The sequence below is a fragment of the Talpa occidentalis genome, unplaced genomic scaffold, assembly GCF_014898055.3.
Source record: "Talpa occidentalis isolate TD23 unplaced genomic scaffold, MPIMG_talOcc4v2.1 talOcc4.2, whole genome shotgun sequence".
In the NCBI taxonomy this organism is placed as follows: Eukaryota; Metazoa; Chordata; class Mammalia; order Eulipotyphla; family Talpidae; genus Talpa; species Talpa occidentalis.
Window position 1 is genome coordinate 83,234,007 of NW_023602073.1, and position 13,860 is coordinate 83,247,866.

Genomic DNA, 13,860 nt, shown 5'->3' on the forward strand with positions numbered 1-13,860 from the left:
ACATGTAGAGATTAAAATCCAGACATGTTTTCAAAATAATGTCTTTGAAAATGGAGGGGGCGTGAAAGGGACAGGTTAAAATGCTCATTTTATGTATACAACTGGTACAATGTAATGTACTAATTTTGGTGGGTTTTTTTTTTATTATAGCAGTTGATTTGACACCAGTAGGAATGACTCTGAACTCTTTATTATTTTACTCCTGATTTGATTTTCTGAGGACAAATGACAAAAACAAATTCTAATAAAAGAGGTTAGAAATACTCAAGTGACAGGAGTATACCTGAGTATTGGGGAATGAGACCCCCCATTGAGAAATGGAATGAGATCCAGAGTCCCCACTGGTGACACACCGACGTATCAAAACGCTCCCTTTCCTGTTCTATTATATACATACACCAATAGTAGCAAGACTTGCATAATACTGTGGTCTGTCCTTGGTTCAAGCGTAGCATCCCAGACTGCTAGAGATCATTGGCTAGGGGTTTTCAGACTCCTGAAATGTAAAATGATGGACAAAAGTTCTTTTTTTATATTGGAATCGTGGTGCTAGCAACTGAAAAAACCAAAAGTAGGTAGGTAGACGTTTGTGTTCTTACTATTTATATTGCTTGGTTTTAGACTTCATTTTTGAGGTACATGTTCCATATTATCTTCATTAGAAAAATCATAGATGTGAATATGAGACTACTCTAGCATGAGACTAGAGTAATAGCTTTCCTAAGTAATCATTTTAAGGTTTTCTTGTAGTTGTATTTCTTCTACAGGGAATACACTCTTGCCCCCCTCCCATTATGCCCTCCCCCCAAGTTTTGTAGCAGATTGTTAGAATGCATAGAAACTGAACATGATGAAAAAAAATCACTTGGTGATATATATAGTTGCTCTGTTATCTAACATTAACTGTAAACACTGGGTGTTTAACCCTGCTATTGTGCAAAATCACCTCTTTTGGTCATCAGCTACCTCTATTCTCTCCTGTACAGAAGAGAGACAAAAGCACATGACAGTAAGTACATGCTCTTAGTCTCTGTGATCTGCTTCAGTGGTAGTTTGGATATATTATATTCAAGTGCATTGTTAATATATTTGGTATTTCATCATTTCCTGCACAGTTCAGATATTTTATCTCGAAATTCTTGCTTAGGTCATCATAACAGATTCAAATTATTGCTCTGCTGAAATTGGTTTGTGAGTACAGTGCACGGATGGTAACTTATTACAGGGGTTTTTTTTTAGCCAAGATGTTAAATGTTTGAACTTTTTTTAAGATTTATTTATGCATACAAGAACGGGGGTACAGGCCAGAGGTGTGGGGGGTGAGAGGATTCACCAGAGACAGAGTGTGGAGCAGAACAGGCAGATTGACCAAAGTACACTACTGAGGGGAGCAGCGGGCGAGTCAGGAGAGGTCTGCTGTGCCATCTGGGTAGCTCCCTGGCCGACAATCAAACTCATGCTTCAGAGGCTGAGGACATCTTCATAGGTTGCATCTTAACTGGTTGCATCACCAGGGAGGCCCTGAACTTGTTTTTAATTCTATTTGCTACTCACCTTATTTTATGGCTTGAGAAGACTCTTAGCCAGGTTTTACTAGTCTCCATAAAATTCTTTGAAACTCTTCATCTCCAAAACAAATCCATATAAACAAAGGCAATTGAATATTTAATGAGATCCCCAAGATGAGGTTATCAGTTGTGATTATATAATACCATGTGCAAGATAGAGATTTGGTGAAAATTTTTGTTTTATATTAAATACCTGCATGTTTGTATGTGTTCATTTGTTCCATGCCCAGAAGTGGAACAAAAGATAAAGTTGAAGTGTTGAAGTGTTGCTGTATTTCATTTCTGGATAGACTGGAAGCATTCTAATATTGTGGTTAAAGCTGACATAGATTAGGTTTGTAAAAATGTGATGTAGCTTTTGAAAAATAATTTTTTTATGAAGACAAAATCAGCCATTGCAGGATTCTTTCAGCTGGAAAAAGTCTTGATTCCAAGGGATACCAGTTCAGCTAGCAGCCACAAACCTATTGCTGAGCCGATTGTGACCAGGATGCGATGGGCAAAACTCAGCATCAGTTTAGCAGATAAACCACTTATTACAAGAGACCACTGATCTGCCTTTTTACAGTATCAGATTCAAAACAGGAAACACCATACCTTTGTCCTTCATATTGTTCTCGTGTGGACTTGTGAATAAGCCTCTTAATGTCACATTTTACCTTTTACAGTGATTTGTCTAGTTTCATATAACTTCATTTGGATTTTAAGTGATGAATGAGCTTTTAGTGTGCAGAATGCAACAGCTTGGTTTGCTGTTTGTCTCAGGGGACATCATCTGTACCAGCAGCTGCCACTCTGTCTGCAGTAACATCTGGGGATCTGGATCTCTTCACTGAGCCAACTACAAAGTCAGAAGAGGTGGCAAGGAAACAACTCTCCAAAGACTCCATCTTATCTCTCTATGGTACAGGAACCATGCAGCAGCAGAGTACTCCTGGTAATTCATTTTAAAATCTGCTTGCAGTGAATTGCTGTACCGTTGCTAGAAATTTATCACATCAATTACATTATCTTCCCTATTTTTCTGTGTAATGGTGATTACAGTTAACACAACTATATAACTGAAATGAATGAAAAATTAGAATTAAAAAGCATGTACAGGATTCACCAAACTTTATTGGAATTAACAAGTTGTTTACATATCACTTAATATTTTACAAGCTTATCAGACATAAATTATGTGTTTGAAGAATAATTTAAATTTGATTCGCATGAAATTTATAACTGTACTTGCAGAGAAAATGCCACACTGTAAAACAATCAGCAGTCTGAATTATCACATGTATTCCCAAAAAGCTTAGGTTTTTTAAAAAATGAAATTGCATGATATTTGTTTACATAGTTTCAGTAGGTCAGATAATTTCCTCAAAGAAAACGAGCTGCATTTCACAGGTGAGTTAAAATTGAGACCTCAGATGCTTCCATTGAAGCCAAATACAGCAGACAACTCTCTCTCACACACTGGACAGTGGGCGGCTAATGATGCAAGTCAGCAGCAACAGCATATACTCTCCTGCTGTGTAGTCGCGTCTTCATAATAGATGTCATGCAGCGCTACTGCCTATTTATTCTAGTTAAACTGGGTTGGGTTAGTAACTGATCTGTCTGCATTCTGAAGGTATAGGTGTGAGTCTGAGCAGTAGGAGCATCCAGACTGGAGTTAAGATTTTTTGCACTGTTGATAGGTCAGAAAGATGCTAATCCTTTTTCTGTGATTATCAAAATGAGTGCAGCTGTATATCATACCCCTGTTTTCTTTTCATGGTTCTTATGGCAGGTGTGTTTATGGGACCCACAAATATACCATTTACCTCACAAGCACCAACTGCATTTCAAGGATTTCCAGCAATGGGCGTACCTGTGCCTGCAGCGCCTGGCCTTATGGGAAATGTGATGGGACAGAGTGCAAGCATGATGGTGGGCATGCCCATGCCCAATGGGTTTATGGGAAATGCACAAACTGGTGTGATGCCACTTCCTCAAAATGTTGTTGGTCCTCAAGGAGGTATGGTGGGACAGATTGGTGCACCCCAGAATAAGTTTGGCCTGCCACAAGCTCAACAGCCTCAGTGGAGCCTCGCTCAGGTAGGTCTTTACTCTCCAACTTCTCCAAAATCAAAGAAACCAGATTTTTTTTCTGAAGGCAAAACTATCTTTGTCAAATAGACAAATGAACTCTTAATGGCGACCATCTCTAATCTCTTTGTAACAGCTAGAACCTCTTGAGAGACTCCTGCCACCTTTGAAATTAGCACTAAGTTTTAACCTAGCTCCCCAGTGTTCTGTTTTTATTGTCCACTGAGACCAGCCTATCTTTATTAACCTAGTAATTAGGGAGTATTTAGTAACTTCTGCAATTTAGCCTCAAAACACTATTCAGATTAGTTCCTACTGCACATGGATGTGTAAAAATCTTTGTAAGGATTTATCTACAATTAAGCTTAGGTTTAAAAAGAATACCTAAGATTTGAACAGGTCTGTATTTGTCTTAGAGAGCCCCTCATAAATCCTATTTTATCTCAGTTTAGAGGCAAGAAATGGCATTTTAGTATTACTGCTTTCAAGTCAATTTCTGTTGTAGGTTGATCCATTCTAACTTCTCTCTGGCTCCCCACACAAAGGCCCTGAGCATTAGGCTCACGTTCCCAAGCTGTCGCCTCCTTTCTATTTGGTGTTAATCTAGAATTTTGGTGAACTTGGCATTTCTTCTGACCAACTGTTTTTACCTTACACCTTGAGGTATGGAGGGAACACCCTCTTGTGATTTCCAAGTTACTTTTATGATCGTCATTGAAGGAATATCTATGACATGGGTATCAACTCTCTGGGAGTGTCAGAATTACTTGAGTACCTACCAGATGTCAGTAATAGCCAAAATGCTGAAGTATGCTCAGGTTAAGGTACTAGATGAACCTGTTAACCAAAGAATTGGGTGATGCAGTACTCAAGCAAGCCCTCAGTGGAACCTGTTGGCCAACCATATACAGGTGGTTAAAACTTCCTGTAGTAGGTATGAAGACATGCCCCTTCAGACACTTATGGCCTGATCAGTGACCTCTGTGGCAAATTTTTGTCTTCATTGTCTTATCAATCTTGGAAAGTGTTAAGATGCTTATATACTTATCAGTACAGTTTGGAAGAAAAAATACATGAAAAAATAATGTGGTTACATAATGAAAATTTAAATAAGCAAGAAAAGACTTATGGCCATTAAAAAAAAGTTAGAAGGTACATAATAGGGGCCATTTAAGACTTTAGTAAAGGCAGACAGGTCCTCATAACAAAACTTGTAATTTTGAAATATTTTGCTTTCTAAGACTTCCAGCAGTTATACACATTACCCAGATATGAAATCAAAGACTACCGTGGCACTTTTTTTCAGTTATGGTCAACCTTGGGATAATCTAGAAAATGAATAATCAACAAGGGGAACTAGAGTAGCTATTTGTTTTCTGTAGAAAAATAATTGTATGACACTTGGCTTTTTCCCCAGTGCTTCGACAATGTCAAATTGTTGAAAAATACTTGTAATGCTATTACACCTCAGTATCGCTGACTAAAATCAAGTTCAAACAAAGGCCGCTTCTAATATAACAGGGTGGCTATTAAAAATGTCTAACTGTGGTTACAGAATTCAAAGTGAAATTAGCCTTTTTAAACTAAGCTTTTTGTGTTTCACAGATGAATCAGCAAATGGCTGGCATGAGTATCAGTAGTGCAAACCCTACAGTGGGTTTTGGCCAGCCCCCCAACACAACAGCAGGATGGTCTGGAAGCGCATCGGGTCAGACTCTCAGCACACAACTGTGGAAATGAAAACTGCAATACAAGTTTCATCCAGAACTACCACCTGACATTCCTTGCTAAAACGCATCTGAGTTCCCCTGTTTATTCATGTACATATATATTTTTTTTTCCCCATTTGTTCATATTAAGAATTATCTGATTGACCGTGTTGGTCTATACTGATTAAATTTGATGTGAAAAGCAGGTTGAGAAACCATTTTATGTCAAGGGCAGCTTTGCTCATATTTCCCATGATTTCATTGAGAAGCTGCTCAGTCAACTTGCTTAATCAGTTTTACTCAATAAAATTATAGCTCTAATGTTTGCATATATAAGGGAAGTAGTTATCATGTTAGTAATACCTCTAACAGTGTAAACCCCACCCCCAAATTAGCCGGTAATCCTGTAGGAAGATACTGTATGATCAGATGTTTAATCATATAAATAGGATGTAAATGTATCACCGAAGACTGTTTTCTAGTGTATCAGAATTCTTTTATTTCATCATTCACTCTTACTGTGCTGTTATGATGTGCTTAACAGGGAATGTGGTTAGTGAAAGGAAGATAAACCTGGATGCTACTACAAAACTTAACAAATGTTTAAAGAATGCAAATTTTATCTGCCTCTCATGTAATTTGGATCTTCCTATGTACATAGTGCTAACATGAAGACCTTCCTCTGCACTATATGCAAACAGGGTAACTAAACAAAGCCACTTTCAATTCTTAAAGGTATATCCGGGTTTATGACAGTAATTGTGTTTACATTTTATGGTGCCTAGTATTGACAAAATGTTATATCCCTATATTAAACAGATGAATCCATAGATTTTTTTTTTTGTGGGTTTTATTTCCTGCAATGTATAGTGCCACCAGCTTTCCAAAAAGTAATATTGCTAAGTAGAAACAGAACATTTAGTTGACGAAATACCGGTCATCTGTTCTAAAGCCTGTTCTGTTCTACCAACTATAAGGCCAAATTGGGGGGGGAGGGGAGGGTGGAGTATTTTAGGTATTCAAAATGGTACCTGCGAGTGTCATTTAGCAGTACTGTACAGAGATCTTCCAGCTTAGTTTTAGGGGAAATGTGCAGAACAAATGAAGACAAAAACATTTTATACCATCTGCTTAGCTTTTGTTAACTGCAAGCTCTGGTTAAACAGGTGTCCGTCAGATGACAATAAAGGCTGTTGTACTGAAGTAAAGTGAACAATACCTGAGTGCTCGGCAGCCTACCCTCCACACATCCTCTTCCTCACCCGCTGGCCAACCGGCACCAGTTGCTGCTTTAACTTAGACCTCAATTCTCACTGTGTCCAAGTGGTACTTTGGCTCATTGGCTAGATTAACCTTCTCCGTCCGCGTGTGCCACACGAGAACCTAAAGGGGAGGGAGACCTGTTGGGTAGTCGCGTAGCCACACTTACTGCTCGCACGTAACAAGGTCACGCAGCACAAGTGAAATGAATACCTTGGTGCAGTTATTTGCCTTCGGTTCCAGTTCTTCAACTGTTGTTATCTGTTTTAGAAAATCAGATTCTTGCATCCCTGGCTGGGATCCACGACGCTTAAATACAGCTTTTGGATTGGACAAGATGACTTGAAGACTTACAGCAAATCCTTTGTGAAAAGTTAAAAGAAAGACTTTAAAATACTGGTGTATTATTTACCTTTTTTTCCTATTTCATTTTGATCCCATGGCAATTTTTAAAATAACTACAATGTGTCAGGTCTTGGTACGCAAAGTTGAATAGAAGTATTACCTGTATCACAGTCTCAACAGAAGCAAATAGTGCAATATAGTACATTCAGTGATCGAGCTGCATGCCTGGGGGAGGGGCACATCTATAAAATACAAAATCTGTTGATAATAAAGGGTGACTCTTACAAGCTGCTGTTTCATCATTACCATCACCCCCACATGAGATACTCTGAGAACAGCTAAGAACTCAATGTAGCTGAAAAGCACAGAGACTTAACCCCAACCATCCCTGTGGGAATAGGAATGAGCCCCCCTACTTCTCAAGCTTGTCCTTTACCCGCCTTACGTAGGCTTCATCAGAACCAGTGTGGCTCTGATTTACTTTGAGTTTAGAAGAGTGGGAGAGAAGTGTCAACTTTCTTCGATTGTTTTGTCATGAAAAATCATTACTATTTTATTTGTAGATAAACTTGTTAAGGCTCGGCCATTAAACACTCTACAGCCAGGTACCCCCCCAGAGTTAAAATGGTTTCCATACATTGGGAAAGAAGCATACAAGAAAGAGGTCCCTGAGAAAAGAAACACACGAGGCTTACAATTGCTCCAGCTTCCTGTTCTCAGTGAGTGGCAGGCTACAAAAGAGATACTAACATGGCCCTGCAGTCTCCTTGACCTGAGGAAAAAGAACTGAGAAATCGGGTGGGTTAAGAGAGCCAGACAGGAACTAAAGAGGAAAGAGTTCTGGTGATGGGTGAAAGTCCAAATGAGTAGGATCAGTGAATGCTGTGGAACTACCTGAGGCAAAGAAAACAACCACTGGAAAGAAGCAGGTGGATCAATTATTGGAACTCAGAGCTGGGAACAATTGACATTCCCAAGAGCCAGAGCAGAACTGGTAACAGTTGGGGGGGAGGGGAGAGAGAGAGAGAGAGATTACCAGATGTACAAAGAAACAGGAAAATACAACCATAATGAAAAGAAATATCAGTCAACAGAAACAAACCCAGAAACAACAAAATTACACAACCAAGCAAGGACATTAAAATACATCATTAATAACTTCATATTTTCAAAAATATCTGACAAAGTTGAGCATTCTTACAAGGGATATGGAAAATATATGTATATAAACGCCAAATGATCTCATGAGTAAAAGTATGTCTGAGATGAAAATCTAGATAGGATTAAAAGATGGTTGGACATTGCAATTTAAAGACATAATAGAAACTACCAAAATAAACCACAACAGACAGGAGTCACACAAACATAATGAAAGATGGGGGCTGGGGAGGGGGTGTCAGAAAATAAATATCAGTGTGTGGAATAACTGAAAATTTTCCCAAATCTGAAAAATCAGTGAGGATCTAGGAAATTTAAAAAACACAGTCAACCAACTTGGCCTTACCAATATTTATAGAAAGCTCTACCCAGCAATAGCAAAGTGTGCATGGAACATCAATTATCAAGATAAACCAATTATCTAGGCCATACACCAAGCCTCAATAAATTTAAAAGAAATCAAATTATACAAAGTATTTCCATGATAGAATTAAAATAGAAATCAATAAATCTCTAAAGTCCAATATTTAGAAACTAAATATAATTCTAAACAAAATGTAGATCAAAAGTCAAAAGGGAAATGAAAAAATTATCAGTTTTTGATGGAAAAAATCAAAATTTGTGGTATGCATCCCAAGCAGTAGATTGAAAATTAATTTAAAAGCAAAAACACTAAGCACTTTTATTAGACAAGAAAGATCTCGATTCAATAACCTAAGCTCCCACCTTTATACACTGATAAAAGTGTTAAATGAAATCCAAAGTAGATAGGAAAAAAGTTTCAATAGTATGTAAGAACTCAAAATTGCTGAAATAGAAATAAGAAACTATAGGGAAGAATGTGAAAACAAAACCTTATTTCTAAAAAAAAAAAAAAAAAAAAAAAAGCTCTTGATAAATATCTACCCATATTTATAAGGAAAAAAGACAAAAGTACCACTCCCCAGGGAGAGAAGCATCTGCACAAATTCCAAAAATGTTTAGCTGATAATAAAGCTGATATAAAGTAAATTTTATAACTTGGCTAAAAATGGACAAATTCCTTGAAGGAACTGTCAAAGCTCATACAGATAAATCTGAATATCCTTTCAGCAACTAAAAACATTGACATTACAGTTAAAATTCTTCCCAACAACAAAAAACAAAACCAAGAAAAGCACTCCAAGTCCAGATAGTTTCACTGATGATTTTCTATGGACATTCAAGAATTATTAGAACTTCCCCCAGAAAACAAAATGAGAGATCACTTCACATTCTATGAGGCCGGCCGGCCTCACCCTAAAACCAAAACTGAACAGAAACACTTAGAAAACTACAAACTAATAACCTTTGTAAACACAGAAAAATTCTTAGTTTTAGCAAACTGAATTCAACATTACGAGAATAGATCATGACCAAGTGAGACTGATCGTAAGACTGGAATGTTTAACATTTCACAATCAGCGGCCTCCCTGGTGGCACAGGGGTTCAAGACACAGCGCTGTGAAGCTATCAGGCCAGACACTGTGGCCCGAGTTCCATCCCAGCCAGGGAGGTGACCCACATGGCGCAGCAGACCTCCCGGCGATGTGTTTCAATAGATCTGCCTGTTCTGCTCCCCATTCTGTCTCTGGTGAATCCTCTCACACCACCCCCCCCACACACACACCTCTGGCCTACACCTACCCCAGCTCTTATATGCATAAATAAATCTTTAAAAAAATTTCAAATCAATTTTATTCACCATATTAAGAGAAATTTTACAAAGGGAAAAAACACATCTGATCACCTCGATAGAGGAAATCCACCTCACAAAACCCAACATCTACCCATGATTGGGGGAAGGAAAAAAGCCTCAGCCCAGCAGCAAGTGAACGTCCTCCATGTGCTGACAGGGCATCTACAGAAACCCCCTGCCGCTTTCTACTCAGGGGCGCCTGGTGTCACTCCCCCAAGACTGCAGTAAGGCAAGGGTGTCTGCTTTCAGTTTCCCCTCTATTTATCCTAGTCACTGCAATCAGGGAGGAGGAGGGAGAAAGGGGTGAAGATGAGCGGACAAGTAGGAAAGGCAGGCCCCAGCTCTTCCCTCCAGCAGCGCCCGCCCGGCAGACGTCAGCTCCTCTTCCGGGGCCCCTCAGCCTCCCCCCAGGGACTTGCCCCACAGAGGTTTCTGCCTTCGCCAACTACAAGAGATCTCACTTCAGCAGGGCTGAGACAAATCAAAACCACTTCTAGTTCCTAAAGGACATTTTTGGGGGCAGCAACACTTTTATAACCTCGTCACAAGAAAGATATGAGTTTTTTCTTTGATAAACGGTCACTCTGACTAGTCGTACCAAAATATTGGGCTCTTGATACACTTCTGTTGCCAGTAGGCATCAGGCTGCCAATAGGTATCGGGTAATTCCAAAAATCTCTACTCACTTTAAACAATAAGAAAAAGATATTTCAAATTCTCAATTAAAGTATACGCAGAGTAGTCTCAGGGAGCTTGTTAAAGAAAAATTGTCTCCAACCTTTGAAATGGCTGGAATCGCCTCTTTCATTCCTGCAAAGTACACACTGCCTTTTGGGGGGGTGGGGGGGAGTAGAGAGAATGAGAGAGAGAGGGAGGGAGGGAGGGAGAGAGATTCAATCTCCCATACCACCTTTTATTGATAAATATATTTCATATTTCATATATTTCATATTCACCTGCACCCTGAATTCACTTACTGCACTAACAGTTGTGTGTGTGAGCATGTCCCTGCTGGTTTTCCATGTAAAAGATCACGTCATTCATCATGGAGATAGTTTTACTTCTTCTTTCCAGCCTGAATGCCTTTAATGCCTTTTTTGTGTCTAATGGCCATGGCTGCAGCATACAGCTAAATGGTGAATACAAGTGTCGGGAGGGGTTGTCTTGGTCTTGGTCTTAGGGGGGAAAGCTCTCAGATTTCAACTACTGAGTGTGGTATTGCCAGTGCATTTCGCCCTTTGTCAAGCAGAGCTAGCTTCTTCCCATTCTCATTCACTGATCTTCTGTTCAGTGTTTTTATCATGAAAAAAATGAATTTTCTCAGGTGCTTTTTCTGCATTTATTAGTCATGTTACTTTTGTCCTTTTTTCTATTGACACAGTGTATTGCATTTATTCACTTTCGTTAAGGAACTAACTTTGCACTCCAGGGATAATCCTACCAGGTCATGGTGGATAATCCTTTTTATATATTGCTAGATTACTAGAATTTTGTTTATTATTTATAGGTATCATAGGTCTCGTTGGTTTGCAGTGTTTTGCTAGTTGCCATTCTAGTTGATCTTCTAATTTTTCAAGTGGGATTTTTATGTTTGCAACTATTATTGTTGAACTGTATTTCTCCCTTCTGTTCTGCATTTTTGCTTTATGTACTTTGGAGTTCTGTTTTAAGGTACATATAAGCTTTTGTTATATCTTCTTCATGGATTAATGCTTTCATTATAAAATAATATAATTTTTGTTTCTAGTAACAATTTTTGTTCATACAGTATATATTCTGTATGATATACAGAATATAGTTATTCCAGCTTATTTTTTTGGTTCTAGGTTGCATGGTATGTTTTTCCATTCAACCTACTTGTGTCTTTGATTATGAAATGTTTGCCTTGTAGACAGAATATAGTTGGATCATATTTTTTTAATCTACTCTGCCTTTTTGATTAGATATCTTAATCCATTTCCATTTAACATAAATACTCAAATTAAAATTTACATCTGTCATTTTGCAATTGTTCTCTACGTCTAATATCTTATTCTTGTTTCTCTATTACCATCTTCTTTTGCATTAAACATTATCTCCTACTGTTTGATTTTGTAATTTCTTTTACAATATTAAAAATTATTTTCTTAGTGTTTGCCTTAGGGATTAAAATTAACAATCTAACAATATTAGATTAACAGTTAAGGTTATTACCAACTTAATTTTAGTAATATATGGAAAATTTGCTCCTACACAGCTTCAGTCTTTTCACTCGTTTGTTTTTTTGTCATATAAATTATATCTATGTATATTGTGTCTTCCAACTCAGAATTCTAACTATTGCTTCATGCAGTTGTCTTTTGAATCAAAGAAATGAAAAACAGAATTGCAGGTAAAAATTACATTTATATTGTCTTTTAGACCTAGATGTAAGACTTGAAACCATAAAATACACAGAAGAAAACACAGGCAAAATACTCCATGACATAAACTTCAGAAACATCTTTGCAGACTCATCTCCAGCAGCAAGGAAAACAAAGGAGAAAATAAACACAACTGGGATTATAGCTTCTGCATAGGCAAAGAGACAGTGACAAAGCAAAGATATATCCTACTGAATGGGAGAAAATAGTAGCACACCATACATCTGATTAGGAATTGATATAAAGATCTACAAAGATCTTATACAAAATAAGCCAAGAGAAGATAAACCCAATCAAAAAACGGGCAGAAGAACTAAATAGGCACTTCCCTAAAGACATGCAAATGGCTAACAGGCATGAAAAAGTGTTCATCATCATCACTCACCATTAGGGAAATGCAAATCAAAATCACAATGAGATTCTACTTCATAATTGTGAGAATGGCCCATATTTACAAACTAGAAAGAACAAATGCTGGCAAGGATATGGTGAAAAGGAACCCTCTTACACTGCTGGTGGGGATGTAAACTGGTCCAGCCACTATGGAAAGCTGTGTGGAGTTTCCCCAAAACACTAAAAATAGATCTACCATATGACCCAGTGATTCCACTCAAGGAATTTACCCAAAGGTCATAAAAACACTAATTCAAAAGGGAACCTACACTCCTATATCTACTGCAGAACTATTTACAATAGCTAAGATATGGAAACAACCCAAATGCCCCAAAACAGATGAGTGGATCAAGAAGATGTGGTATATATGTGTATATATTTATACACACACACAGTGGAATACTATTCAGCGATCAAAAAAGATAAACTCATGCCATTTCAGTAAGATGGATGGGGCTGAAAGGGATGATCCTAGCCGAAATAAGGCAGGAGGAAGAAGATAATATCAAAGGGTTTCACTTGTATGTGGAATATAAAGAGACCAATCAAAGGGTCAGGAAGAAGACAAAACTTGCAAGCTGACCATAGAACTGAGGCTTACAGCAGAGGAGGGGGAGGGGAAGGAGTTAAAACAGGGGACGGAAGCGCGCAAGGGACTGTGGTGATGGATCATGGATGACATGGTAGTGGAACTACGGAAACCACACCTGAGGGGAGAAATCAAATTCTGTCCAAAAACAAACAATGATGTAAGAAAATTAATAAATTTAATAAAAAAAAAGAAAAGAATGTAAGAGTAGCTTCTGACCACCTACACTGCCACTTGTTCTTATCTGTGGCTACACTTTATAATCACCTCAAGATATAAACACACACATACCCCAGATGTCACACTCAGATATTACGGTTTAATGATCATGGTGGCATAGGTGTGGGTTTTTTCCAAAGCTCTCTGGGTTATTCTGATGTGTAACCAAGTTGAGAACCACAGAGTTAGACTATCCCAAGAGTTCTCTGGAGTACAAGTTAACACCCCCCTTTTAAAAAATCTCACAACATACAGTATGTCTCAGAAGGAACAAGAGGATATAAAACTTAATTTTGAAAGTGCTTAAACTAGAAAGGAAAGACAAGTTAAAATTCATGAATTTGGGGCCTCCCTGGTGGCACAAGGGGTTAAGTCGCAGCACTACGGAGCTATCTACAGCCACTGCAGCATGAGTTCAATCCCC

At 38.2% G+C, this 13,860-nt stretch overlaps 2 protein-coding genes across 6 annotated transcripts in view; one reads left to right on the plus strand and one right to left on the minus strand.

Moving 5' to 3' along the window:
• The window catches only part of SMAP1 (small ArfGAP 1), a 143,348-nt gene extending 135,932 nt beyond the window's left edge, over positions 1–7,416 (plus strand). The window contains exons 9-11 of one of the 4 annotated variants that reach the window (XM_037519943.2): positions 2,334–2,505; positions 3,346–3,653; positions 5,250–7,415. In XM_037519943.2, the coding sequence (XP_037375840.1) occupies positions 2,334–2,505; positions 3,346–3,653; positions 5,250–5,384 (615 nt within the window). In that variant the 3' untranslated portion in view covers positions 5,385–7,415. Of the gene's footprint in view, positions 1–2,333; positions 2,506–3,345; positions 3,658–4,494; positions 5,175–5,249 lie in introns of those variants that run through there. The other 3 variants (XM_054698913.1, XM_037519944.2, XM_054698914.1) reach the window with 3 other exon arrangements.
• The window catches only part of B3GAT2 (beta-1,3-glucuronyltransferase 2), a 50,005-nt gene continuing 38,898 nt past the window's right edge, over positions 2,754–13,860 (minus strand). For both annotated transcript variants that reach the window (XM_037519942.2, XM_037519941.2), the window contains exons 3-4: positions 6,827–6,975; positions 2,754–6,736 (exon numbers count right to left, since the gene is read on the minus strand). In XM_037519942.2, coding sequence (XP_037375839.1) covers positions 6,650–6,736; positions 6,827–6,975 — 236 coding nt within the window. In that variant the 3' untranslated portion in view covers positions 2,754–6,649. The remainder of the gene's footprint in view (positions 6,737–6,826; positions 6,976–13,860) is intronic.